The following is a 27684-nucleotide window of genomic DNA, read 5'->3' on the forward strand; positions in this document are numbered from 1 at the left end:
GGTGAGAGAGACGGACCCTGAGAGGAATGAGAAGTTTGTTGGACTGATATAGGTCACTGGCCAAGGCGAGAAAACCACATCTTTCTGGACCTCACGTTGGTATTCCCCCCATAAAAACCCCTATAGGACAATGGGGGGGGGGGAAATCTTCTTCCCCCTCCCAGAAGCCCTGGGAGCTGTTTGCTTTCTTGTAATAAAGACTTTGCTTGCTTGAAAAACAAAAAACAAAACAAAAAGAAGTTTGTGCTAAAAGAACTGGGGAGGGGGGTGTTGGAGGTTAGGAAATGCAGTAAAAAAAAATTTGAAAAAGTTCTAAGATTGGAAAATCTCACTGTGAGCAAAAAAAAAAAAAAAAAAAGCTGCCAGGGAAGTTTCACTAACACTTGAATAAATTCAGTGTAGTCAGGTGTGTGAATTATTGGGAGCTTCAGGACAGCTAGGTGCCTAGAATTTTGTGTAAAAACTTGCTCTCTACGGTCATGATGCAAATCCACCAGTGTCTATTCCACAGATGTCGCTAAGGTGGTCAGGCGCTAATCAAGATGTTGGTGCTGCGAATGATACCTAAAAGTGAACACTTGGTTGAGAATTCCATCCAAGGTGCCATCACAAACGTACTCTGGGGGTTCCCATCGCGGTGCAGCGGCAACAAATCCTACTAGGAACCATGAGGTTGCGGGTTCGATCCCTGGCCTCTCGCTCAGTGGGTTAAGGATCCGGTGTTGCTGTGAGCTGTGGTGTAGGTCGAAGACTCTGTGGCTTGGACCCTGTGTGGCTGTGGCTGGGGTGTAGGCCAGCAGCTGTAGCTCAGGTTGGACCCCTAGCCTGGGAACCTCCACATGCTGCGAGTGCAGCCCTAAAAGGCAGAAGACAAAACAAAACCAAAAAACCCCCAAACCCACAAAAAAAGTATTCCGCTTCTTTGCAACACTTCAGGAGAATTCAAGAAATGAAATGTTTTGTGAGAAAACACTATGCCAGCTCTCCGAGGCTTTTCCTAAGAATCTGGAAACATCTCTGCTTAAATCTTTTCCAGGTACTGTATGATTTTTTTTTTCTAAAAAGTCTCATTCCAAAGCAGTGACATCTGAAAGTCAAGAGGTCTAGCAGTTCTTGCAGCTCGTCCTTTGCGCTCCAGCCCCCAAGGGCCCAGGACGGCCTGTGCTTTGTAGTACTTACCTCAGTTTCTGATAAGATTGCAAGAGCTTTGCTCCAGCTGTCTCGTGTTTGCCTGGAAGAGAGATACCAATAAAGGTCACTTCTTAGTAAGGATATAACCTAGAGCAGGCAAACACGAGCAGTAAATCACAATCGTTATTTTTCTAGCAGCACATCTCGTGATTCAAAGGTAAGAGGCCACCCTGGGGTGAGAGAGAAGTTCTAAAATCACACACACCTCCAACGTTTACCAAAAGTCATGCAACTGTATAGTTAAACAGGTGAATTTTGTGTCATATAGATTCCACTAAAGCTGCTATCACACACGGGCATGCGAGTGATCGCAAACACACACACACTAAGAAACCATACTTGGGAGTTCCCATTGTGGTGCAGTGGTTAACAAATCTGACTAGGAACCATGAGGTGGCGGGTTCGATCCCTGGCCTTGTTCAGTGGGTTAAGGATACGGCGTTGCCGTGAGCTGTGGTGTAGGTTGCAGACACGGCTGGGATCTTGCATTGCTGTGGCTCTGGTATAGTCTGGCGGCTACAGCACCAATTAGACCCCTAGCCTAGGAACCTCCATATGCCGCAGGTGTGGCCCTAGAAATGGCAAAAAGACAAAAAAAAAAGAGAGAGAGAAGCCATACTTGCTAGAAATTATTGCTTTTATTGAAAGCTGATGCTGGATTTTGGGGGGGGGGGTTGGTTTTGTATTTTCAGGGATCGAATCTGAGCAGCGGCTGTAATCTGCACCACAGCTGCAGCAACTCTGGATCCTTGACTCACTGGGCCGGGCCCGAGAATTGAACCCATGCTGCCACAGAGACAGTGCAGAATCCTAAACCCACTGCACTACAGCAGGAACTCCGGGATTAGATTTTTAAATCCTGGATAATTTGAAAAATAGTTTAATCTTCTAAGCGTGACTTTGTCCTTCGGAAATATTTCATGATGGAATGACTACATTCCTTTCAACATTTCTTGTTATGGAGATTGAATTAATCTTTTAAAAAATGTAAGCTCCTTATTTCTAGTTATAGAGGCTAATCATTTCCTAAAAGACACACTCTCTGATCCAGTACGCTTTTTGTCGCAAGAGAAGGGGATTTTAAGATGTATTAAGACCCACAACAGAGAGCTCCACAAGCCCGTAGTTCTGCGCCTGCCCAGCCCAGAGGCTGGAAGGCGACTGTCCTGCTCGGGGAGTCCCTGAGAAGGCTCCACAACGCCAGATCCACCGCCGAGACGCACAGGACCAGCCATCCTAGGTCTGTGTGCTCCCCGCCTTGTGTGTTCAGAAGGTTTTAATCCATCCCAAAGACAATCCACTATGGTCTAGGGGACGGATGGTCCACAGGGACCTCCCCTCAGAGTTCTGTGACAAGCTCCATGAGAAAAGAAGCTGAAACAGAATGGATGTGTGTCTCCGTCTAACTGAATCACTGCTGTACACCTGACACTAACACGACATTGTAAATCAACTCTACTTCAATACATTTTTTTTTAATGAAAAAAAAAAAAAAAAGATTTATGTACTTGTGTCATAGCCACACAATAGGGGGGAGGGCAGGCCCAGCAAGAAAATCAGGAATTACTGGGCACATGAGCCCAGAAATCATTTCACATTTTTTTTTGTCTTTTGTCTTTTTGTTGTTGTTGTTGTTGTTGCTATTTCTTGGGCCGCTCCCTCGGCATATGGAGGTTCCCAGGCTAGGGGTTGAATCGGAGCTGTAGCCACCGGCCTACGCCAGAGCCCCAGCAACGCGGGATCGTTAACCCACTGAGCAAGGGCAGGGACCGAACCCACAACCTCATGGTTCCTAGTCGGATTCGTTAACCACTGCGCCACCACGGGAACTCCTCATTTCACATTTTGAGTACACCTGCCGGCATGCATTTTTCTGGAGTTCGCAATGGTGTTCACCAGATTCTCACAGGGGCCTGAGCACCGTGCTCCTGCCCCATGACGAAATAAGTCTTTGGAGTTCCTTCTGTGGCTCAAGGGTAATGAACCTGACTAGTATCCACAAGGATGTGGATTTGATCCCTGGCCTTGCTCAGTGAGTTAAGGATCCGGCATTGCCATGAGCTGTGGTGTAGGTTGAAGATGTGGCTCAGATCTGGTGGTGTTGTGGCTGTGGTGTAGGCCGGCAGCTACAGCTCCAATTCAACCCCTATCTTAGGAACTTCCATGTGCCATGGTGCAGCCCTAAAAAGAAAAAAAAAGTGAGAGAGAGAGAAAGAAGTCTTTAAGACAAAAACAGCCTCACCCAAAGGTTAAGCACTAAACTAGTAGAACCAGCTTCTAACAGGTGAGATCCCACACCCGGAGGAGCCACAGGGCAGACAACAGGGAGGCCAGAGGCAAAAGGAGAGCCAGCCTGCTCGCTCATGGTGAAAACAGAGAAAAATCAAGAAAAGAGAAAGAAAAAAGGTCCAGCCTGTCCTGGGGGAAAACGCAGCCTCCAAGAGATGGGGCGTGCCGAGCCCCCGTGTGGGTGGTGCTGTCACAGCTCAGGTGGACTCCACCCCGGCCCACCGCCCTGCCTCTTCAGCCCCTCACGAGCTTGGCCCCCACCTGTGTGGCACCTGCCCAAGTTACAGCCCCTCCCTCTAATGTGCTGCTCTCACTCCACCCCCTAATGCCCTCCATGGCTCCCTATTGCCTGCACCTGAAGTCCAAGCCCCACTGGCATCCTGGGCCTCCAGCCCTGGGTCCACAGCTGCCCTGGCCCTTGAACTCCTGACCGCCCTACTCACCGTGGGCATTCTCCCCTTAATCCCACTCACCCACCCCACCTCTCCAGGCTAATCATCTGAGCATGCCCCCCACCCCCGCCACCCCTAGCTCACACCCGCCTCCTAAACCTCAGTTTAGTCTCCCGGGTCACATTTCTGAATCTGTCCCATTTCCTGAGCCCGGGAAGGCCAAGCCCACATGCAGCTCTCTGCTGCCCCCTGCTGGCTGCACTGGGCCCTGCCGCTCTACGGGGTCCACACCGTGTTTCTGTGAAGGCCAAATGGCGACTATTTTATGCGCTGCACCTTCTCCGTCCCACACACTCGGCCTTGCGCTGCGACAGCAGCCACAGATGACGTTAAAGAGCGGGTGTGGCTGTTCTGATAGCACTTGGGACACTGAATTTGGATTTCCTGAATTTTTGTGTGTGTCACAAATATAATTCTTTTGACTTTTTGACCGCTGCCCCATAGCACAGGGAACCGTGCCAATCACTTGTGATAGAACATGATGGAGGATAATGTGAGAAAAAGAATATATGTAGATATATAGATATGCATATCTATATATCTATATATATGTATCATTGGGTCACTTTGCTGCATAGCGAAATTGACAGACCATTATAAATCAACTATAATATTTTAAATCTTTAAAATTAAAAAATAAAATAAAAATAGAAAAATGTAAGACCCATGCTTAGCTCAGAGGAAGTACAAAAACAGGCTCAGGGACAGGTTTGGCCCCTGTCCTTGCCACTCTGGGTATGGGCGGTGGCTCTCAGCAGGGCGCCAGCAGGGAGCTTTGAGCAATGCAGAATCCCAGGCCCAACTCCAGCCCTGGAGAGCAGGCCTCTAATCACTGAAGTCTGAGGAATGCCATCCCTGTTTCTTGCCATTTTACTGCTTTTTCTCTTCTATTCCTCAGCCATTTCTTACCGAAGCTCTCTTAAAAAGCACCAAATAGTTACTTGTTAACATTTTTAAAGAATTTGTGCAACAATGAGGAAACGCTGGTAGGAAATGTCCCCCCAGGTCTCCTGACAGGTGGGTTGCTGGCCCTTGGCTTTACCAAGAGCAGCTGTGGGTCAGGCCCTGGGATCCTAGGCTTCTGGGCCCACTCAGGAAGGTAGAGTCTGCTGGGGGCTGGGTGGCACACTGTGTATGCCTCATCACCAGGTGTCAGCCCAACTTTATGAGTGGAAACTGCCGCTCGCGGGTATTGTGGAATGGGCCCAAAGTTACAAATGACAGAGGCTGGCATTCACACCACGCCTCGCCCTCAGAGCCAGACACAAAGAAGTCAGGGCAGGCAGGCCAGGGACGGTACTGTCTCTCTACATTTGCTGTGGCTCAGCAGGTTAAGGACCACCTGACATTGTCTTTGTGCGGATGTGTGGGTCCGATCCCTGGCCTCACTCAGTGAGTTAAGCATCTGGTGGCTGTGGCGTAGGCTGCAGGGGCAGCTCCAATTTGACCCCTTGCCTGGGAACTTCCATGTGCCACAGGTGTGAGAGAGAGAAAAGGAAAGAAACCAGGCCTGGCACAGTGGGTTAAAGGATCCAGTGTTGTCGTCCTGGCCCAGGGTGTAGCCATAAATTATTTTTTTTAACGGGGGGGCGGGGGGGGACTACTTCACACTAACCAATAACCACATCCCTGAAAATTCCTAATTCTTTTCGAATTTTATAAATTGTTCATATTTGGGAGTTCCCATTGTGGCTTAGTGGGTTAAGAATTCAACTAGGATCCATGGGGATGCAGGTTCAATCCCTGGCCTTGCTCAGTGGCTTAAGGATCCAGCATTGCCATGAGCTGGGGTGTAGGTCGCAGAGGCAGCTTGGATCCCACGTTGCTGTGGCTGTGGTGTAGGCTGGCATGTATATCTTCAATTTGACCTCTAGCCTGAAAACTTCCATATGCCGTAGATGCGGCCCTAAAAGACAATCAATCAATGAATAACTGTGTGTGTCATGTGCATCTTACCCTGCTTAAGAAACAAGGCCTGTGGACTTCTGCTTGTGGCATCCAGCCATGGGCCTCCGGGGCACAGGGCAGTACCCTCTAGACACTGCCTGGCTCAGTTCTCCGCACTTCCACCCACCTCCAGAGCACTCAGAGGTCCCATCCTCTGCTTGCAACTCACAGCCTTTATGACTACAAAAGAAACATCTTCCAGCAGCAGCAGACAAAGCTGCCTTCAGGTGAGTTGCATCCCCCCAGAGAAGACAGGTTGAAGCTCCGCCCACAGGCAGCTGTGAACATGACCTTACTTGGACATAGAGATTTTGCAGATCAAGTTCAGGTGAGGTCATTGGGGTGGGTGTCAACCCAATAGGACGGATGTCCTTATGAAAAGGGAAAACTTGGCCCCAGAAGCAGGCCTGCACAGAGGACAGACACGTGCAGGTGGCAATGTGACAACAGAGGCAGAGCCTGGAGTCATGTGTCCCCAAGCCAAGCAATGCCAAGGGCGGTCGGGAACTGACAGGGGCTGGAGAGGCAAGGAGGGTTTCTCCCCGAGGGACGGCAGAGGAGGCAGGGTCCCCCTGACAACTTGACTTTGAACTTCAGCCTCCAGCCCCACGAGACAACATATTTCTGCTGTTCGAAGCCACCTGATTCACAGGATTTTGTTACAGTAGCGGGAGCAAACTACAGCAGAGGTCCCTGGGATTTCGTCCCTACCTTCCTCTCCAGTGTCACCTTCTGCCACCCTCATCTGTCCCACTTGTAGGTCCTGCGGAAGCTGAGTTACCGCCCATTAGGCCTGTCCTCACAAGGCTGGTCTCTTCACGCCGCCGTGTACACTGGCTTATGATTCCCCTGACTGCGCTGTCATCGCTGGCACACACGTCTGTCTCCCCCACTAGACCGTGAACCCTTGGAAGACACGGGCCTGGTCTTATGCACCTCAGCGTCCCCCACGCCCAGCAGAGGGCTTGCCGGGCAGAGGTGGTTATAATAAGTATGACGACAACAGCAGCCACCCCTGCGAAAAACAAGCCTTAACCTCTTTGAAGCTGTACAGCCTCATATGGAAACAAGATCGTTGCTTTTTCACAACTTGGCTTCCACGGAATTCCATCCACCCGTTCACAGTCATCACATGTGACAGGCACATAGCATCGCCTGTGACACACGCAGGCTCTTTACAGATCTAAGAATAAGGGGGACGCAGCCTCTGCTCACAGGCAAGGACCCGTGGTGCCGTAAGGATCCCCCGTGAACTGCAGGACAGAGAGGACACTTTTAGATCCAAACCAACCTACAGGAGTTCCCATTGCAACGCAGCAGAAACACATCTGACTAGGAACCACAAGGCTGCAGGTTTGATCCCCAGCCTCTCTCAGTGGGTTAAGGATCTAGCATTGCTGTGGCTGTGGTGTAGGCCGGCAGGTGTAGCTTCGATTAGACCCCTAGCCTGGGCACCTCCATATGCTGCGAGTGCGGCCCTAAAAAGACCAAAAACAACCAACCAATGACCAAAAAAACCAACTTGCAACAGGCACAAGCAAGTCATTCTACGTCTATACATTACTGGGTATACGGTCTACTTTTCTGTCTAAAAAAAATAAGGATAACTTAGCTCAGCTGTGCATAGCACATCCCATAGAATGGATGCCACCTTGAGCCAGCCTCCTTGGCACGTTGACCAAGCACACCAGCTGGGACAAGCCAGCGCCCTGGACAGCGGGTCCTGTTGCAGATGCCACGCCCTGCCAGCCCAACACCCAACACTTCTCTCTGGGGTGACGTGCTTCACGGAAGGAGGACCCAAGGCAGGCTCCCGGGAATGCCCCTGTGCAATTCGGTCACCAGCCACTTGTCACAGGGGGCTGAAGGGCTTCAGGTCCTGAATGGCATGACCAGTGTGGGTAAGCTGTCTTTTAAGACATGTCTGTTAACTTCCCCTCAGGCTGTAAGACCACACAGCAGCCCTTCATTACGGCGTCACAGACACCCAGACCAACCCGTGGGACAGCCGCGGAGCTGACAGACAGGGCCATCAAGCGGGAAGGCGGCCCAGCCCACAGCCACCTCTCTGAGTGCCCATGGAGCAGGATCAGCCTCCTGTGTAGGAAACCATAGCTGGGATCCAAAGCAAAGGACCCCACACAGAGCCTCCCCAGGAACTATACACATGCGCCTCTTTCTCAAGACGCTCTTTCCACTCCCAATTATGAAGAGTTGGTCATAACATATGGATTTTGTTAGAACAACATATTTTGCTGCATCTTCCAGAAAGAGCAGCATGATAAACACCCAAATCTAGGCTGTTTATGATGTCAACAGCACCCCCTCAGATGTGGGTCTCTTGTACAGTGCCCAACCTGCACGACTGTCCATGACAGTCCTGAGGTCGACCCACACTGGAGCTGGAGTATCCCTCAAGCGCTCGAAAAAGGTAAATAAAACCAGAGTTTGGGGGTAGAGGGTGGGGGCGAGCGGGTTGGACAACTGCAATGTGTTTTAGGACTCTTAGCTTCCATAGGAAAGTAAAGGCCCCCAGGACAATAAAGTTGTCAACCAAGCTTTGGCTCGCTTATGCAAAGTGGAAAACCTCTCCAAAAATGTGACCCCAAAATCCTTCAGAATGTAGAGAATCATGATATCCTATCATAAATGGTTTCAGAGCTGGATTCCAGCAGCTTTCTGGTATATTTCAGTCCTTAGAGAAGTTTGAGCTTGGACAGCACTGGGGCCAAGACAGTGTCCCAGGATGAAAGGAGATACAGTGCACGGCTGCGAATCAGCCGCCAACACCTTCCAGAAGAAGAGAAATTAATAATAGATTTATAATCCCCTTGGCAGAAAGTGTATCTCATCCAGTGTCCTTCTGCCACTAGACATTACTCACATGCCTAACTGCAAGAAAGAAAAATAATGTTTCCCTTTAATTAAGCTTCCTATAATCTATCAGCAGAAATTCTGGATGGTGTCTTTGTTAATAACAATTCTCAAGAGCTGGGCAGTAACTCTTCCACAAAAAGACACTTAGGTTGAAGGAAACTGGCCCAGCCTTGGTAAGAACCTGGGGCCAATCAGATTTAAACAGCTTTTCCACAGCCTTTCATTTTCTGTATAAGGTGAAGGTGAGTCTTCAGAATTCTCCATCCTAAAGATTCTGGGTATTAACCCCTTATCAGATATGTGATTTCCAAACATTTTCTTCCCTTCTGTGGGCTGGCTTTTTACTCTGTTGATAGCATCCTTTGATGCACAAACGTTTTCCATTTTGACGAAATCTAGATTATTTTTTCTTTTGTCACCTGTGACTTTGCTGTCATATCTAAGAAATCATTGTCCTCTCAGATGTCAGGCGAAGCTACAAAGCTAATCAAAACTCCGTGGTTTTGGCACACAAAAAAAACAGACATATAGATCAATGGAACAGAATAGAGAGCCCAGAAATAAACCCACACAACTACAGTTAATTAATCTTCAGCAAAGGAGGCAAGAATATACAATAGGGAAAGACAATCTCTTTAGCAAGTGGTGTCGGGAAAGTTGGACAGCTGCCTCTAAATCAATGAAGTTAGAACACACCCTCTCCCCATACACAAAAATGAACTCAAAATGGCCTAAAAACATAAGACATGACATCATAAAACTCCTAGAACAAAACAAACATTCTGCTGTTGGCAAGACATCCTGACATAAGATCATACCAATGTTTTCTCGGCTCAGTCTCCCAAGGCAATAGAAATAAAAGCAAGAATAAAAAAATGGGACCTAATCAAATTTATGACCTTTTACCCAGCAAAGGAAACCATACATAAAAAGACAACCAACAGACTGGGAGAAAATATTTGCAGATGCAACAAACAAAAGCTTAATTTCCAAAACATACAAACAGTTCATAAACCTTAACATAAAAAAAAAATAACCCAATGAAAAAAATGGGCAGAAGACCTAAACAGACATTTCTCCAAAAGAGACATACAGATGGCCAGCAGGTATATTAAAGATGCTCAGTATCACTAATTATTGGAGAAATGCAAAGCAAAACTACAGTGAGGTATCCCTTCACACCAGTTAGAACGACCATCATCAAAAAAGTCTCCAAATAACAAATGCTGGAGGGGGTGTGGAGGAAAGCGAAACGCTCCTCCACTGCTGGCGGGAATGTAGGTTGGGGAAGCCACTATGGGGAACAACACAGAGGTTCCTTAAAGAAAACCAAAAATGGATCATCATATGATCCAGCAATCCCACCCCCGGGTATGTATCTGGAAAACACAAAAACTCTCATTCAAAAAGATACACACACACCAATGTTCATAGTAGCACTGTTCACAATAGCCAAGACGTGGAAGCAACTTAAATGTCCATCAACAGATGAATGGATAAAGATGTGGAATGGATAAAGGACACAGTGGAATGTTACTCAACCATAAAAAATAATGAAATAATGCCATTAGCAACGTGGATAGACCTAGTGATTATCATACTAAGTGAAGTCAGAGAAAGATAAATATCATAGGTTATCACTTATATGTGGAATCTAAAAAAGATACAAATGAATTTATTTATAAAACAGGAACAGACTCAGACAGAGAAGACAAACTTACGGTTACCAAAAGCAAGGGGATTGGAGGAAGGAAAAACTAGGAGTTTGGGATTGACCAATACAAACTACTATACATAAAATAGATAAAGTCCTACTGTACAGCACAGGAAATGATATTCAATATCTTATAATAAACTATAATGAAAAATAATCTGCAAAGACTACAGATAGATACATATTAAAATGGAATCACTTTGCTGTACACCTGATACTAACACAACATTGTAAATCAGCTATACTTCAATTAAAAAAAATTGTCAAAACCAATGTCATCTTCCCCTCTGTGTTTTCTTTTGAGCGTTTTATAGTCTTAGGTCTTGTTTTTAGGTCTTTGATCTGTTTTGAGTTATTTTTTGTTTCTGGTGTTAGCTAGGGGTCCAACTCCATTCTTTCACATGTGGATATCCAGTTTTTCCAGCACCTTTATCTATTTATTTATTTGCTTTTTAGGGCCACCCCTGTGACACATGGACGTTCCCAGACTAGGGATCGAATAGGAGCTGCAGCTGCCAGCCTACACCGCAGCCACAGCAACACCAGATCCAAGTCATGTGTGTGACCTACACTGCAGCTCACAGCAACTCCAGATCCTTAACCCATAGAGTAAGGCCAGGGATCAAACCCACATTCGTATGGATACTAGTCAGGTTCATTACCCACTGAGCCACAGTGGGAACTCCCTTCCAGCACCCTTTATTGAAAAGACTTTGAATGATATCGGCACCCTTGTCAAACATCACCTGACAGTACAACGCAGACACTATAGCCAATACTTTATGATGACTATAAACGCAGTACAACTTTTGAAAATCATGCATCTCTGTATCACACACCTGCAACTTTATAATATTTACATCAACTACACTTCAGTTTATTTATTTTTTTTATTTTGTCTTTTTGCTCTTTCTTTGGGCTGCTCCTGCGGCATATGGAGGTTCCCAGGCTAGGGGTTGAATCGGAGCTGTAGCCGCCAGCCTACACCAGAGCCACAGCAACTTGGGATCTGAGCCGCGTCTGCAACCTACACCACAGCTCACGGCAACGCCGGATCGTTAACCCACTGAGCAAGGGCAGGGACCAAACCCGCAACCTCATGGTTCCTAGTCGGATTCGTTAACCACTGCGCCACGACGGGAAGTCCAATTTGTTTTTTGTTTTTTGGTGTTTTTTTTGTCTTTTTACACTTCAGTTTAAAAAGCCACTTGACTGTATGTGTAAGAGTCCCAGTCCCAGGCACTCTGTTCTATTCCATTTGTGTGTATGTCTGTCCCTCGGCCAGTGCCTCACTCTTTGGATTATTGGGGCTTTGTAGTAAATTTTGAAACCAGAAAGTGTGAGTCTTCCAGCTTTCTTCTTCTTCAAGAAACAAACAACCTGATTCAAATATGGGTAAAGGACTTGACTAGATCTTTCTCCAAAGAAGATACACTAATGGCCCAATAAGCAGACGAGAAGATATACCACCTCATTATTCATTAGGGAAATGCACATCCAAACCACAGTGATTCCGACACCATCCAAAACAGCATGGACAGTCCTTGAAAAATTAAAAACACAGCTACTACTACATGATCCTGCAATCCCACTTCTGGATATATATCCAAAGGAGATGCAATTATCACCTCGAAGAGACAGCTACACTCCCATGTTCATTGCAGCATAATTCACAATAACCAAGACATGGAAATGACCTAGAGTGGCCATCAACGGATGGATGAATAAAGAAAATGTGAAATGTGGTATATGTGCATACTACAGATATATATACATACATACATATATATATATACATATGCGTGTGTGTGTGTATGAATGAAATGTTATTCAGGCACAGAAAGAAAGAAATCCTGATATTTCCAACAACACGGAAGGACCTCTGTGGCATTATGCTTAGTGACATAAGTTAGAGAAGGACGAACACCTCACGATCTCACTGTACGTGGACTCTAGAACCGCTGACCTCATAGAAACAGTAGAATGGTGGCTGCCAGGGGCCGAAGGCGGGGGGAATGGGGACAGGTACCGACTATCAGTATAAGATGAGTAGGTCCTGGGATCAAGGTGTGGTCACCACAGTGAGTTGCAGTTAACGATACTGTACTATACGCTTGAATGCTGCTTTGAGCAGAGCATTAATGCTCTTACCCTGATAACAACAACAAAATGATCTTTAGGTGAAGGTGTGTTAACCAATCTTAATGTCGTAAACATCTTGCAACATACACGTGTCTCAAATCATCAAGAAAAAATCCACATGCAGAACTGAATCAGTGTCAGTCTTGCAGGTACCCCATAAGTGCTGACTACCGAATAACTAAAACAAAAACCACAACAAAGATCCCACCTCACATCCATTATGGTAGGTTTTATTAACAAACAGACAGACACGGAAAACAGCAAGCGTTAGCATGGATATGGAGAATGTGGAGCCCTGTGCACTGTCAGTGGAACATAAAACAGGGCAGCCATGATGAAAAATCAGGATAGCAGGTCTTTGAATAGACAAACAAGGATTACCATTGGATTCAGCAATTCCAATGCTGGGTATTAATACAAAAGACGTGAAAGCGGAGACTTGAATAGATATGTGTACGTCCATGTTCCAGATGCATTATTGATAAAAAGCAAAAGGTAGAAGCAACCCAAACGTCCACTGACGGATGAAGAGATAAACAAAGGTGGGCTCTACATGCAACGGTCTACTGTTTGGTCCCAGGAAGGAATAAAGTTCTGATACATGCTGCAACATGGATAAACCCTGAAGACATGCTAAGGGAACTAAGACACAAAAGGACAAATACATCATGATTCCAGAGTTCCCACTGTGGCGCAGCAGAAACAAATCTGACTGGTATCCATGAGGACGCAGGTTCAATCCCTGGCCTCACTCAGTGGGTTGGGAATCCCGCGTTGCTGTGGCTGTGGGGTAGGCCAGCAGCTACAGCTCTGGTTGGACCCCTAGCCTGGGAACCACCATATGCCACGGGTGTGGCCCTCAACAAAGAAAAAAAAATATGCTATGATTCCACTTATATGAGATACTTTGAGTAATCAACGTCAGAGACAGAAAATAGAAGAGTGGTTGTCAGAGGCTGCAAATTGGGGGGGAGGGGGCAGCCGGGGGGCAGGGGGAGGAGTTGTTGTTTAACAGGTACAAAGCTTCTGTTTTCCAAGATGAAAAAGGTCCAGAGATGAATGGTGGTAATGATTAAAGAACAATGAAAATGTGCTTGATGTTCCTGAACCGTACACTGAAGATAATAAATTCTATACTGTGTATATCTTGCAGTGGAAAAATGAATGCCGATTTCAATTTAAAATGATTTCCTGTTTGCAGCAATATCTTCTTGGGTTTTTGTTTGGTTGGTTGGTTCATTGGCTGGCTGGTTTTGGTTTTTTCAGCCATGCCTGTGGCATGTGGAAGTTTCAGGGCCAGGGATCCAACCCATGCCACAGCAGTGACCCAAACCGCTGCAGTGACAATGTCAGATCCTTAACCCAGTGAGCCACAGAGGAATTCCCAGAAATATCTTTTTGGATCCATCTGCTATAGTAATGAAAATAAAAACAAAAATAAACAAATGGGACCTAGTTAAACTGAAAAGCGTTTGCACGGCAAAGGAAACCATAAGCAAAGTGAAAAGACAACCCACAGAATTGGAAAAAATATTTGCAAATGAAGTGACCGGTGAGGGACTTATTTTCAAAATACACAAACAGCTCTTGCAGCTCAATATCAAAAAACAAACAATCCCATCAAAAAATAGTCTGAAGATCTAAACAGACGTTTCTCCAAAGAAGGCCTACAGATGGCCAAAAAGCACATGAAAAGATGCTCAGCATGGCTAATTGCTAGAGAAATGCAAATCAAAACTACAGTGAGGTATCACCTTACACCAGTCAGAATGGCCATTATCAGAAAGCCTACAAACAATAAATGCTGGAGAGGGGGTGCTAGAGAAAAGGGAACCCTCCTACAGTGTTGATGGGAATGTAAATTGGTGCAGCCACTATGGATGTTCCTTAAAAAACTAAAAGTAGAGCTATCATATGATCCAGCACTCCCACTTCTGGGCATCTATCCAGAGAAAACCATTTGAAAAGATACATGCACCTCAATGTTCATTGCAGCATTATTTGCAATAGCCAAGACATGGAAGCCACCTAAATGTCCATCAACAGAGGAGTGGATAAAGGTGATGCGGTACATACACATGATGTGAATACTAGCCATAAAAAAGAATAAAATAATGCCATTTGCAGCAACATGGATGGACCTAGAGATTATCATTCTAAGTGAAGTTGGAGAAAGACAAATATCATACAATATTACTTATATGTAGAACCTGAAAAAACAATGATACAATGAACTTATTTACAAAACAGGAACGAAGACTTCTGAAACCAACTTATGGTTACCAAAGGGGAAGTGTGGCGGGGAGGGATAAATTAGGAGTTTGGGAGCGATAGATACACACTACTATATATAAAAGAGAGTCAGAAAAGATCTGCTATCACAGCACAGGGAACTCTAATCAATATTCTGTAATAACCTACGTGGGTAAAGAATCTGAAAAACAATGCGTACGTGTGTAAGTGTAACTGAATCACTTTGCTGTACACCTGAAATTAACACACTGTACATGAACTATACTCCAATATAAAATACACCTTTTTTAGAATAATAAAATGACTTCTCGCTTAAATATTTATGGGTCTGGCCTTTTAAAAAATGCATTCATAAAAGATAATTTAACATTCAACTGTCAAAGTATTCCCTAGAGACTACCCGCATCGGTAGTTTGGTCTAAACATATACACACATGATTTCTCCACTCAGAAATCCCAGTCCATTTTTTGCACCTGGGTTTCCCATTCTGTTCATTTAAACAGGAAAAATGATGATGGATAGTGAAGCGGCCTTGATAGTTCAGGACCAAAGAAAGATGTGGGCTGCCGCAGAGGGTCACATCATCAGGGGGAGCTGGCCAAGCACAGAGGATGGCCGGAGAGGCGGAGACACGGAAGCGGTCCTGATGGGAAGGCTGGGGCTCGGAAAGCAGCAGTGAATATTTGAGATAATTAGATAGACATTTTACATCTATATGTTGAATTGTTAGATTCAAAGAAACTTGGATGGTCTAAACAATTTTTTTTTTTTTCATTTTGGGGCACATGGCGTTCCATGGAGGCATATGGTGTTCGATGGAGTTCCCAGGCCAGGGGTCAGATCCGAGCTACAGGTGTGACCCAGGCCACAGCTGTGGCAACACCGGTTCCTTAACCCACTGTGCCAGGCTGGGGATCGAACCTGCCTCCCAGCGCTCCCAAGATGCCACTGATCCTGTTATACCACAGCAGGAACGCCAATGATTCATTTTTTGAGTAGCTGCTGTGGACAAAGCCAAAGGCATCGTGAAATCAAAGACAAATAAACTCAAGAAGCTGCCCCTGGGAGATTATTACCTAAAATGCTTGGGTGAAAACAAAAGGTTTGAAGGCCAAGGTCTTGCTTCACTGCGTGAGTCATAATCTGACTTGAGAGTTTCTGGACTAGCCAGTTTAAATGGACCAGTCTAAAAATCTGTCAGGGACTGGCAAGCAATCAACTGGGAAAATCACTTCGTCTGGAAATCTCTTCACCACACCCTTTTGTGGGTGCCTATTTTGTCTTTTTTCTCCTAAGGAAAGTAGTGAGAAGAAAATATTCAGGAGTTCCCATCATGGCTCAGCGGTTAACGAACCCTACTAGTATCCAAGAGGATGCAGGTTCGATCCCTGGCCTCGAACATTGAGTTAAGGATCTGATGTTGTCATGAGCTATGGAGTAGGTCGCAGACGCAGCTTGGATGCTGCGTGGCTGTGGCTGTGGTGTAGACTGGCAGCTATAGCTCCGATTTGACCCCTAGCCTGGGAACTTCCATGTGCCATGGGTGTGGCCCTAAGAAGACAAAAAGAAAAAAATATATATTGAACTGAGAAAAACGCCGTATTTTCTTTAAAATAAGACATATGAAAAATTTTATGCCTGGAAATAAACATGATTTCCGAGACACATTCTCACGAGAGCAAGCACTATGCACCCCGTTGGTAACTTAGAGACGTCATTTGGGGGGCAGGAGGGCTTTACTGAGTCAAAAGGTAGAGAAGGGAAGAAGGCAGGGCTGTAATAGAGGCCACATCTGGGAATTTCCGTTGTGGTGTGGTGGTTAACAAATCCGACTAGGAACCATGAGGTTGCGGGTTTGATCCCTGGCCTCGCTCAGTGGGTTAAGGATCCGGCGTTGCCGTGAGCTGTGGTGTAGGTCGCAGACGCGGCTCAGATCCCGCATTTCTATGGCTGTGGCTCTGGCGTAGGCCGGTGGCTACAGCTCCGATTGGATCCCTAGCCTGGGAACCTCCAGGCCACATCTTTACCAAGACCCACTTCTTTCAGTTCATGAGCCTGAGTGTTTCAGGCCCACACAGCCAGTCAGATGCTGTCACAATGGCCCCACCTCTAAGAAGACAACTCCGAAAAGTCATACAAAGAATTAAATCACAGCCACCCCTGGGAGGGGCAGAGAGAAGTTATTCCCCCTCATGCTTAGCAGACCCTGTATCATCCTGGTTAGTTGCAGAGCAGATGCCCAAGAAGGTCAGCAAAGACTGTGCTAACACACAGCCCTCCCCCGCGAGTTCCCCAATCACCAACAATAGGGTGAAAACCAAGTATATTGGTGGTGCATCACATTTGACCATGTTTAAACTTGAAAAGCAATAGTAAGAGGGAGGTCCTGTTGTGGTTCAGTGGTTAACAAACCCGACCAGCAACCACAAGGACACAGGTTCCATCCCTGGCCTCACTCAGTGGGTTAAGGATCCGGCGTGGCCATGAGCTGTGGTGTAGGTCACAGATGCGGCTCGGATCTGGCGTTGCTGTGGCTGTGGTGTAGGCCGGCAGCTACGACTCTGATTTGACCCCCTAGCCTGGGAACCTCCATATGCCCCGGGTGGGGCCCTAAAAAGACAAAAAAAAAAAAAGTAAATCACATGCCCTCCCTAGGATCCAGGGAGGTGAGGCCGGGCAGGTGAGATACCGGTAGGGCTTAGGAACCAGAAGAGGGCACTATCTTTATATGCTTAGCAGACGTCAAAAGAGGAAGTTAAGATAGGTTTCAGTCTGTTTTCTAGTTATCAGTGATCTGGAAAAATTCCATCACAAGTGTTCATTGAATCTGCTGTTTTACCAGTGCCTCTCAAGCTTAAAGAGCATAAAAAGAATTCCTTGGAAACTTAAATATATTTGGCCCCCGTGTCCACAGGTCCCACATCTGTATTCAACGAAACTTGGCAGAAAAAAATTGTTTTTAATTCCAGAAAGGAAGTTCCCATTGTAGCTCAGCAGGTTACGAACCTGGACATTGTATTTACAACTATCTACATAGTATTTACAGGGTATCAGGTATTATAAGGAATCTAAAGGTGATTTAAAGTATATGGGAGGATGCGTACAAGCTACAGGCAAACACTCTGCTGTTGCATGTAAAGGACTTGAGCATCCTCCGATTTTGGTACCCTGGGGTCCTGGAACCAAACTCCCCCAGACATGGAGGAAAGTCTGTTTGTACTCTTGGGGCCCACTTGGTCTCCCTGAATCCTGAACTTTGAATTTAATTTGAAATAGTCCTCAGCTGATCCTGGAGCAGGGGCCTCAGAAGCCACAGTAAGACCCTCTGCACGAGATTGCCAAATGCCTGAGGGAGGTGCCAGTACCTAAACAGTGAGGGAGCTGCCTGAAGATGTCCTGGATGCCCTTGAAAATCTGCTTTTATTTTCTTCTTAGGGCCGCACCTGTGGCATATGGAAGTTCCCAGGCTAGGGGTCAAATCAGAGCTTCAGATGACAACCTACACCACAGCTAGTGGCAACGCCAGATCCTTAACCCACTGAGCAGGGCCAGGGATCCATCCTGCACCCTCATGGATACTAGTCAGGGTCACTACTGCTTCGCCACAACAGCAACTCTGAAAATCTGTGCCTTTCGACCATTCTGATGCACCACAGATGAACTGTGACTCTGGCACATGAGGAATTAAGACAACAAAACTAAACATTAACTTACAAAAATCCTAGAGGAAAAAAAAAGCCAGTCTATAGTCAGAAAAAAACAAAAACCCCAAAAAAAACTTCCAAGGAAAGCAGAATATTTAAAATACTTTTCATCTCATCTCCCTGCAAGATGGAGAATTGGGGCTCATTTTAAAAAATCGTTTTAAAGGGTTGAAAAAGTAGCACAACAAACTGCTACAATTAATACCTATTATTCCTCACTGGATTATTACTTCAGCCTTGTCTGCTTTCAAGGAAATTTGAGAGCATTCTATGTGCTCCAGCACAGATCCAATAGGCCCAATGAAAGACATACGTAAAAGCACCTAAGACGGAAATTGGGTGACAGAGGACCTAGTGATTCCTGGAATTACTTCAGTTGGACCTTACATTTGGCTGTAGGTTTCTGGGTGCCAAAAGGAAAAGAAGAGGACTTGTCCATTCTCAGGTGCCCACTGGCAAGGGCACTACTGCGCAGAATGCCACCTTTCCCTCCAAACAGCTCCATCCTCCGATTTGACTCCTAGCCTGCGATCTTCCATATGCTGCGGGTGCAGCCCAAAAAAGCAAAAAATAAATAAGCATACATACTCAACTAACATGATTGAAAAGGGCAAATCATGTTAGTTCTGAAGAACATCTACAGAAGGTCAGAAAGGTGGAAAACATTCAACCCCATTAGCCATTTCCAGAATGCCAAGAAAACAGCACGCAATTACTTCGGACTATCAATGTGGTTTTACCAGACTACAAAGTTCTCATTTGTTTGTTTTTAAGGGAAACTCCTACTGGTAACATTATTTCTGGAGGCAATATTCCTAACCTTTCATCTTGTCCTTCTGTTTCTAGACATATTCAGAAGTTGTGCCAAAGATTTACCTATAAGCATGGGTCACTGTCCTTTTACTTAGTAATAACATTATAAGCTCTCAAAAATCTAATGGCAAAATTGGAAATTCCCTCACTTTACAGCAAGAGCAATTGGTTAAATAAGTGCTGTCATGTTCAAATGATGGAAGCAGATGCAGTCATCAGAAATCAATATCCTTTGACTTTGAAGGATATTTAAAAAATGTTCTATACAAATTATTATGTGAGAAGGTATCAGCAGAAAACTCTATTATAAGTTTGATCTCAATTATGTAAACATATTAGCTCAACTTATGTGAAACTGCCTCTATTTAATTATTTTTCTTACCTAAAAGAATTAATTTCTCATGGTTTAACCTAAAAAAAATTTTTGTCTTTTTTTTGTCTTTTATCTTTTTGTTGTTGTTGTTGTTGTTGCTATTTCTTGGGCCGCTCCCGCGGCATATGGAGGTTCCCAGGCTAGGGGTTGAATCGGAGCTGTAGCCACCGGCCTACGCCAGAGCCACAGCAACGCGGGATCCGAGCCGCATCTGCAACCTACACCACAGCTCACGGCAACGCCGGATCATTAACCCACTGAGCAAGGGCAGGGACCGAACCCGCAACCTCATGGTTCCTAGTCAGATTCATTAACCACTGCGCCACGACGGGAACTCCCAAATTTTTGTCTTTTTAGGGCCACACCTGAGGCATATGAAGGTTCCCAGGCTAGGGATTGAATCGGAGCTACAGCCACCAGCCTCCACCACAGCACAGCAATGCCAGATCCAAGCTGCATCTGTGACCTACACCAGAGCTGATGGCAACACCCGATCCTTAACCCACTGAGGGAGGCCAGGGATCGAACCCGAATCCTCATGGATGCTAGTCAGGTTCGTTAACCACTGAGCCACAAGGGGAACTCCCTAAATTTTTTTTTTTTTTTAATGTGTGTGAATAGTTACACACCCAAACTTGGATACATTCACAAAGAACAGAAATGATAGACACCAAAATCTTACTAGCTCTCAGGGTGAAATCACTGTCTTTTTACCATTGTTATGCTTTCCTCCCTTTTTTTCCTTTTTTTTTTTTTAATGAGAGTTGCAATGTTTATTTCAGATTCTCTCTTGGTTTTTTTTTTCTCTTTCTCTCTTTTTTTTGCATTTTTTTTTTCTTTTTGGCCGCATAGGCAGTACATGGGAATTCCTGATCAGAGGTGGAACCTACACCACACAGCAGCAACCACAGCCACAGCGCTGAGAACGCAAGAGCCTCAACCCACCAGGCCATCAGAGGCCATCCTTTCCTTCATTTTTCAGATTTTTTCTTTTTTTGGCCACACCTGCCCCCTGAGGAAGTTCCCAGGCCAGGGATCAAACCCATACCATAGCAGTGACCTGAGCCACTGCAGTGATAACGACAGGTCCCCAATCTGCTGCACCATGAGGGGGGAAAAATGAACGTCTATTTGATTTACACTCAGAAAAAAAATCACAAATGTAACATGAAGTCATGTTTCAAAAGACAGGACTTAACAGGGCAGAGTGTCTGAGAGGGTCCCTCCAGGACCGGCCAGGGTGGCAGGAACGAGCACGCCTCCCAGGGGAAATCTGGCAAAGCCTATCTGGCCTCTCAAGTCTTCACACCCTGAGCTGTCAACTCTCCTTTGAAGACTTTACCCACAGGAAATGAACAGAGATGCCGAGATCCTGGCCAGGACGTTCATTGCAGAGTTATCTGTGATCTGACAATGTGAACACGATGATACCCTCCCAGACAAGGGGGGACGTATTTACAAACGGCAGCACATCCTCCTGATAGATTTTGTGCTGTCATCAATGCATGGTGAAGTCTTAAGAGCGTAAGAACACGCTTGTGCTAAACTGAATTTAAGAAGATGAAAACCAATACATAGTCTGGTCATAAGCATGTTTTTAAGAATCGATACTTTTGTATATGTGCACATAGACCCACAGGATTCACCTAAAAAGAGGGTGGGAGTGTGTGAGTGAGTGAGGTGTGTGTGTTGTGTGTATGAAAAATCAACAGCAGTTTGCCAAGTGGTGGGCTTTTCATTGCTTTCTGTGTACTGTACTGTGTTTTCCAAATATCCTGCAGTGAGTAGACATTACTCTACGATCAGAAAACAAATGACAGGTTAGAAGAGAAGAGACACCTCCCTGTTCCCCGAGTAGAGGATGGAGTGTGGGGGAGGCAGCTGGAGCCCTGGGATGAGCCAGGAGCTGCAGCGGGAAGCGGGGACGAGGGGCGAGTGACGGAAAGACCAGGGGACAGAAGTGTCGCGCTTGCAGCCTGCTTGGCTGCCGGGGGCAGAAAGGAGTCAGGCAGGATCCCAGGGTTCCGGGATTGGGGTGAGGAACGCAGGCCGTGGTAGCCAGCGTCCCCATGGGCCCAGGGAGTCTTGCCTCCTGATAGTCGCACCCTCGTATAGCCCCTTCCACCCTGAGCAGAGCTGATCTCTAGGCTATAGAAGTGACACTGTAAGCACAGGACAGAGCAGAGGTGTGGCAGGGTGTGACTTCTGAAGCCAGGCCGTGAGAGACACTGGGAGAGGCAGAAAACAGAGAGTAGGCTGGAGCTCACCAGGGGCTTTGCCAGGAGAGCTGTGGGATAAATTCTGGAGACAGGTGGCAGCTATGGCTGCAGGACAACGTCGCTGTACGTAATGCCACTGAACTGTACAGCTAAAAATGGTTGCAACTGTACATTTTATATCACACATATTTTACACACTAGAAACGTTTTTAATATGGAAAGGTATTGCAGGGCTCTGCCTTGGCGTCTCTTGGATCCCCTCCCCTGGGGGAAGCCAGTGTCATGTCACAGGGGCCCTCGACAGCCCCATGGAGCAGTCCAGGTGTGGAGGAGCCGAGGCCTCCTGGCAGCTGCAGCCAGGTACCTGCGTGAGCCCCCAGCAAGCAGATCCTCCAGGACCCAGGCAAGGCTTCAGCAGAACGCAGAAACCATAGAAGATAATAATTCAATTGTTTTAACTCACTAAGTTTTGGAGGAATTTGCTGTCCAGCCGCAGATAACCAACACACAGAAGGAGACACAGATTTGAGCTGTCTTGTCCCTCTTTATGGTTTAAGCCACCATCTCATTTTCTAGCTTCCACTTAGGATGTAGAAAGCTGGAAAGAGCCATGTTCACCAACTAAACATGGACCTCGGCTCACAGTGCTTTTATAAAAGCTGAGCGTCACTCCGACAAATGACTTCCTTAACGAGCCAAGACATGTGTCTTTTGTTTTGTTTGGTTTGTTTTTTGGCCAGGTTTGCAGAATGTGGAAGTTCCAGGGTCAGGGATTGAACGCAGGCCACAGCAGTGACAATGCCAGATCCTTAACCCACTGAGCCACCAGGGAACTCCCTAACGCACATTTTTTGGTTGAGGCTAAATAGCTTATTTCTCACCTCGAACTGTCGCTATTTGAAAAGTAGTGTTTCTAGCCATCCTGTTTCCTCCAGGTCAATGTAGGCTGCCTGTGCACAGACCTCAAGGTCACACATCCCGGGGTGGGGGCCACCATGTTAGCACCACAGACATTCAGGCTGCACAGAGCACACTGCCTCCCCTTCACTCTCATGACGTGTGTGCACCTCTGCCTGATCAGTTACTCTCTTATCTGAACAACTCACATCCTCTGACGCCTGCACTTCTGCAACGAAAGCACAGCACGTTCTCTCCATGGCCTTGGGTCTCCGCTATTCATTATACCATTGTATCAACTTCGCAAATACTTTATAAGACATCTGGAACTCACGGACCAAATACCCACTTCCACTCCCACAGTCACATGCTCTCACTTCATCGTCACCAGTACCTGCTATATTCTAGAGCAATTCACTCGCTGTGGTCTTCAGTTCCTCATTCAGTCATGTGTGTATTTTTGTTTGTTTTGCTTTTTAGGGCGTACCTGTGGCACACGGAGGTTCCCAAGCTAGGGGTCAAATCTGAGCTACAGCTGCCAGCCTGCATCCCAGCTCACGGCAACACTGGATCCCCAACCCACTGAGTGAGGCCAGGGATCAAACCTGCATCCTCATGGATACCAATCCGATTCGCTTCCACTGCACCACAACAGGAACTCCCTCCCTCAGTCGTTTTGATCAATTATCCTGAACGAGGTTTGGGACCATCAGGAGCTAATGAGATTTTAAAATCAGTTTCCCTATCATATTTAGAGTGGATAAGCAATAAGGTCCTGCTGTTCAGCACAGGGAACTCTATCCAATCCCTTTCGACAGAACATGATGGAGGATAATATGAGAAAAGGAATGTGTATGTAGGTACCACTGGGTCGCGCTGCTGTACAGCAGACATTGACGGAACGTTGTAAATCAACTACACTTTAAAATTGTTAAGTACAGTTTCTGCTTGTGGAGAGAAGGAGAGGGGCATAAATAATGATAGAATATGAGGTCTTTCCAATAATTATGGAAAAGACATACAAACCAGTGTTCCGGAGGCGGGAGACATCGCTTCCAGAAGCAAGAAGCCAGGGAAACCTCCTGGAGCGCAGGTGGATTTCAGGGGGTCAAAGTGGGGGGAGGGGGGTGTACAGAGTAGGGGTGCACAGCAAAGGTGGAGACGCCCATGCGCTGAGGGGCAGAGGCAGGAAAGTTGAAACGAAAGGGAACAGGAGGGACCGACCAAATAGAAGTCCCGTTAAGTTTTCCATATTCAAAAGTCTTGACACAATTTTTTTTTTGGTCTTTTTGGGGCTGCACGTACAGCATATGGAAGTTCCCAGGCTAGGGGTCGAATTGGAGCTGTAACCGCTGGCCTACACCACAGCCACAGTAACTCAGGATCCAAGCCGCATCTGTGATCTCTAGATCACAGCTCACGGCAACGCCAGATCTTAATCCACTGAGGGAGGCCAGGGATCAAACCTGCATCCAGTTGGGTTCATTACCACTGAGTCACGATGGGACCCCCTTGATACCAAATATTTTTAAACTGGGAATGTATCGTTTTACTTTAGGGAACATTTTTAAGAGCATTTACCTCCGGCTGGAAATTTCTTGGCTCGTTCCTCAAAGAACCATTCTCCAGTTTTTATTTTCACGTTTCTGAAAAACAAGCAGAAAGGAGGTCTCAGAGAGCGAGGTGGGTGGTGCTGTATTTGGCTCACACGAGGTAGGGCGGTAAAACCACAAAATATTAGTCTCAGAGCTCAAATTATTAGGACCTCAGAGTTCAAATTTCCGGCCCATATCCCTAACTATACAGATTTCACCTCCAGGCTAAGTGGTCTGATTAGCAACCAACACAGCTGGGAGTTTCTGCTTGGCTATCATTTACCCTGAATGAAGTACCTACATGGAACATTTCCACGTATGTATCCATAGTAACATACACGTGCCAACACAAGAAATATACAAGGAGAAACAAAACTACCATCTGAAGGGCAATTTATTATGTTTTTTGTGAGGAGCAACTGCTCCAAGCATAATTAACAAAGAAACTCAAGGCAGTCTACTTGGCTAGAGGGAGATGGACCTCGGGTTCGGTCAAGGTTAAGTTTGAATTAACAGCAACGTTTACCGAGAGCCAAGAGCAGATTCACCTGAGAAGGTTCCTGGGGGACCTGACATCTGAAATAAGGCATCAAAGGACTTCAATAGACATTCAGAGACCAGCCAGGGGAAGTGACCTCTGGCTGGGCAGCCGTCTTACAGCGGCTCCCTGGGTATGGCTGCGTTCTTCCATTCCTTCCCATCCTGGTGGCAGGCAGAGCAGCGGGAGCTCTGTGTGTGCACTGCTTGAAACTGAAGCCCCAAAGTGGGTTTTACTCTTCACTGTTCCCAAATTTCTGAAGAAACCCCCTTCAACCACAAAGAGCCTCAGAAAGGTAGAATTGTCAATGGCCTTTCAGGACATAAAAAGTTAAACACACAGATACTATAAACTATTCACACCATTAAAATAATGTGCCATAAAGCTTGCCAATTCCTAGGTGATGCAAGTTGATGAAAAAAATTTTATTTTATTCTTTTTAAAGCTGCACCTGCTACACATGAAAGTTCCTGGGCTAGGGGGTGAATCAGGGCTGCAGTTGCTCGTCTGTGCCATGGCAACACCAGATCCAAGCCACAACTGTGACCTACACCACAGCTCACAGCTACACCGGATCCTTAACCCACTGAGCGAGGCCAGGGATGGAACCTGCAACCTCATGGATACTAGTCATGTTCTTAACCCACTGAGCTACAAGGGGAACTCCTTGAAGAAAAATTAAAACTTCCACTTAAGGCCAACTCTCTTCTATAAAGTACTTACTGAAATACACTCTCCACTGGGTTCTTTCAGGGTATATACGAACTCAAATGGATTTTTTAAGCTAACACTTATAAAAGTGGTAAATTCAGAAATATATGCCAACCTACATTTTTTAAAACTATCTTTATCTTTCTCTATGGAGCATTGGTAGTTATCAGAAGGCGTCAACCAGCTTCCTCCCCTTCATCTAGTTAGCAACCATTATCTGATAGCATGTAAAGGAGCATTCCTAATGCTTAGTGGTCAGAAGAAAACAGTATTTATGAATTTTGATGATGGAATTTTAATCTGTCACTATCACTCAGTGCCAAAAATAAATGAAATGTGCAACTGTGCTGTGTCTCCACAGAGCCAGGAAGACCTTTTCATCCATAACAGCAACTCAGATACCTAATCTACGAAGTCAACACAGAATGCATGAAGGATAACTCAGCATCTCAAGAGAAGTCTGCCCTCTGGTACCTGAAGACAGGCAGAGGATCAAAAGCCAGGGAAAGTCTGGAGAGAATGATGGGTTAGTGAATCCATGTTCCTTGAAAGTGCCCCCCCTCCCCACGCCCCACTGCTCTATTTCTGAGGATGCTTCCTCCATCCTTATAGGACAAAGTCTATGCACTAGACGAGGAGAGTAGGGGCAAAAGAAAAAGTGAAGTCAGAAAGAGAAAGATAAATGCCGTGTGATATCAGTCACACATGGAATCCAAAACATAGCGCAAAGGAACCTATGGGCAAAACAGACCCAGAGAACAGACTCGTGGCTGCCAAGGGAGGGGTGGGATGGACTGGGAGTGTGGGGTGAGTAGATGCAAACTATGATATTTAGAGTGGATCAACAGTGATGTCCTGCTGTAGAGCACAGGAAACTCTATCCAGTCTCTTGGGCTAGAACATGATGGAAGGGAGTATAAGAACGGGAAAGTGTGTGTTTATATATATATACATACATACACCTTATATATGTATGATTGGATCACATCACTGTACAGTAGAAATTGGCAAAACATTGTAACTCAACAATACAAATCACTAAAAAAATTAAAAATACATTCATAAATAAAATCAAATGGGGAAACAAGGAGGCCTCCATCTGATGAACAGACTTCACTTCCTGATGTTTTTTTCTGGGCGTGAGGACACTTTCAGCTAATCCACTCTCTCACACTCTCCAGCCCACTACCTGTGGCCACAGATGCTGGGGCTGTGGTGAGGCCTCAAACTGGACATTTTGAATTGAGGAGCAAATCCAACCGTGATCCTCTCCACAGTGAGCTGAGCTAGCCAGACCCAGGCCACTGCTAAGAAGGAAACACCTCCTCAGAAACACACCTGCAGAAACACAATCACGAAAAATGGAGAACAGCCAAAGGGAAAGAGGAGAGGAAGGTGAAAACACCTGAATAAGTCAACATTACAAAGTCTTCCTCTAAGCCCTGGTTTCAGAACCTGCACGGGAAGCGGATAAATTAAAATACTAGCCTCCTGGGTCATCTATGATAACCATCCAATCAGCTAATTGAATCCCCAGTGACTACCTGTGAAATTCAAGTAGGAGCTGACTTGGCAGGGACAGATGTGGACACAAAGCCACAGGTCTCCTGGGCTTATCTGACGAAAGAGTGGAAGGATAAAAATAGCACAGTCCAAAACCACAAGGCGGCAAACACTCCTTGTATGTCAGGCTGTTTCCTTTCAGAACTAGATTTGATCTGGGTCTCCAGCAATACTTCCTGCAGAATCAGCTGCTTCATAAGCAATTGTTCCCCAACAGCTTTACATAAAGGCTCCCTATCTGCAAAAATCCCAAGATTTATAGGACCATTTATGGCTCTTACTGTCCGAGGCAGAGGTGAGAGATTTGCGGTGACACCCCCTGCTGTATCTCTGTCGTCCTTACGGCCAGCGCAGGGTGGCCTGACTCACAGTAACCCAAGGACACACTTACAATGTCCCCCCTGA

General features: G+C 46.0%; 1 protein-coding gene across 6 annotated transcripts in view; it reads right to left on the minus strand.

Moving 5' to 3' along the window:
- Window positions 1-27684, minus strand: part of SYTL3 (synaptotagmin like 3) — a 92801-nt gene that overhangs the window by 39490 nt on the left and 25627 nt on the right. For all 6 annotated transcript variants that reach the window (XM_047769828.1, XM_047769826.1, XM_047769827.1 and 3 more), the window contains 2 exons: window positions 24454-24518; window positions 1180-1231 (listed from right to left, as the gene is read on the minus strand). In XM_047769828.1, the coding sequence (XP_047625784.1) occupies window positions 1180-1231; window positions 24454-24518 (117 nt within the window). The remainder of the gene's footprint in view (window positions 1-1179; window positions 1232-24453; window positions 24519-27684) is intronic.

Source organism: Phacochoerus africanus, chromosome 2 (assembly GCF_016906955.1).
Source record: "Phacochoerus africanus isolate WHEZ1 chromosome 2, ROS_Pafr_v1, whole genome shotgun sequence".
Classification (NCBI taxonomy): Eukaryota; Metazoa; Chordata; class Mammalia; order Artiodactyla; family Suidae; genus Phacochoerus; species Phacochoerus africanus.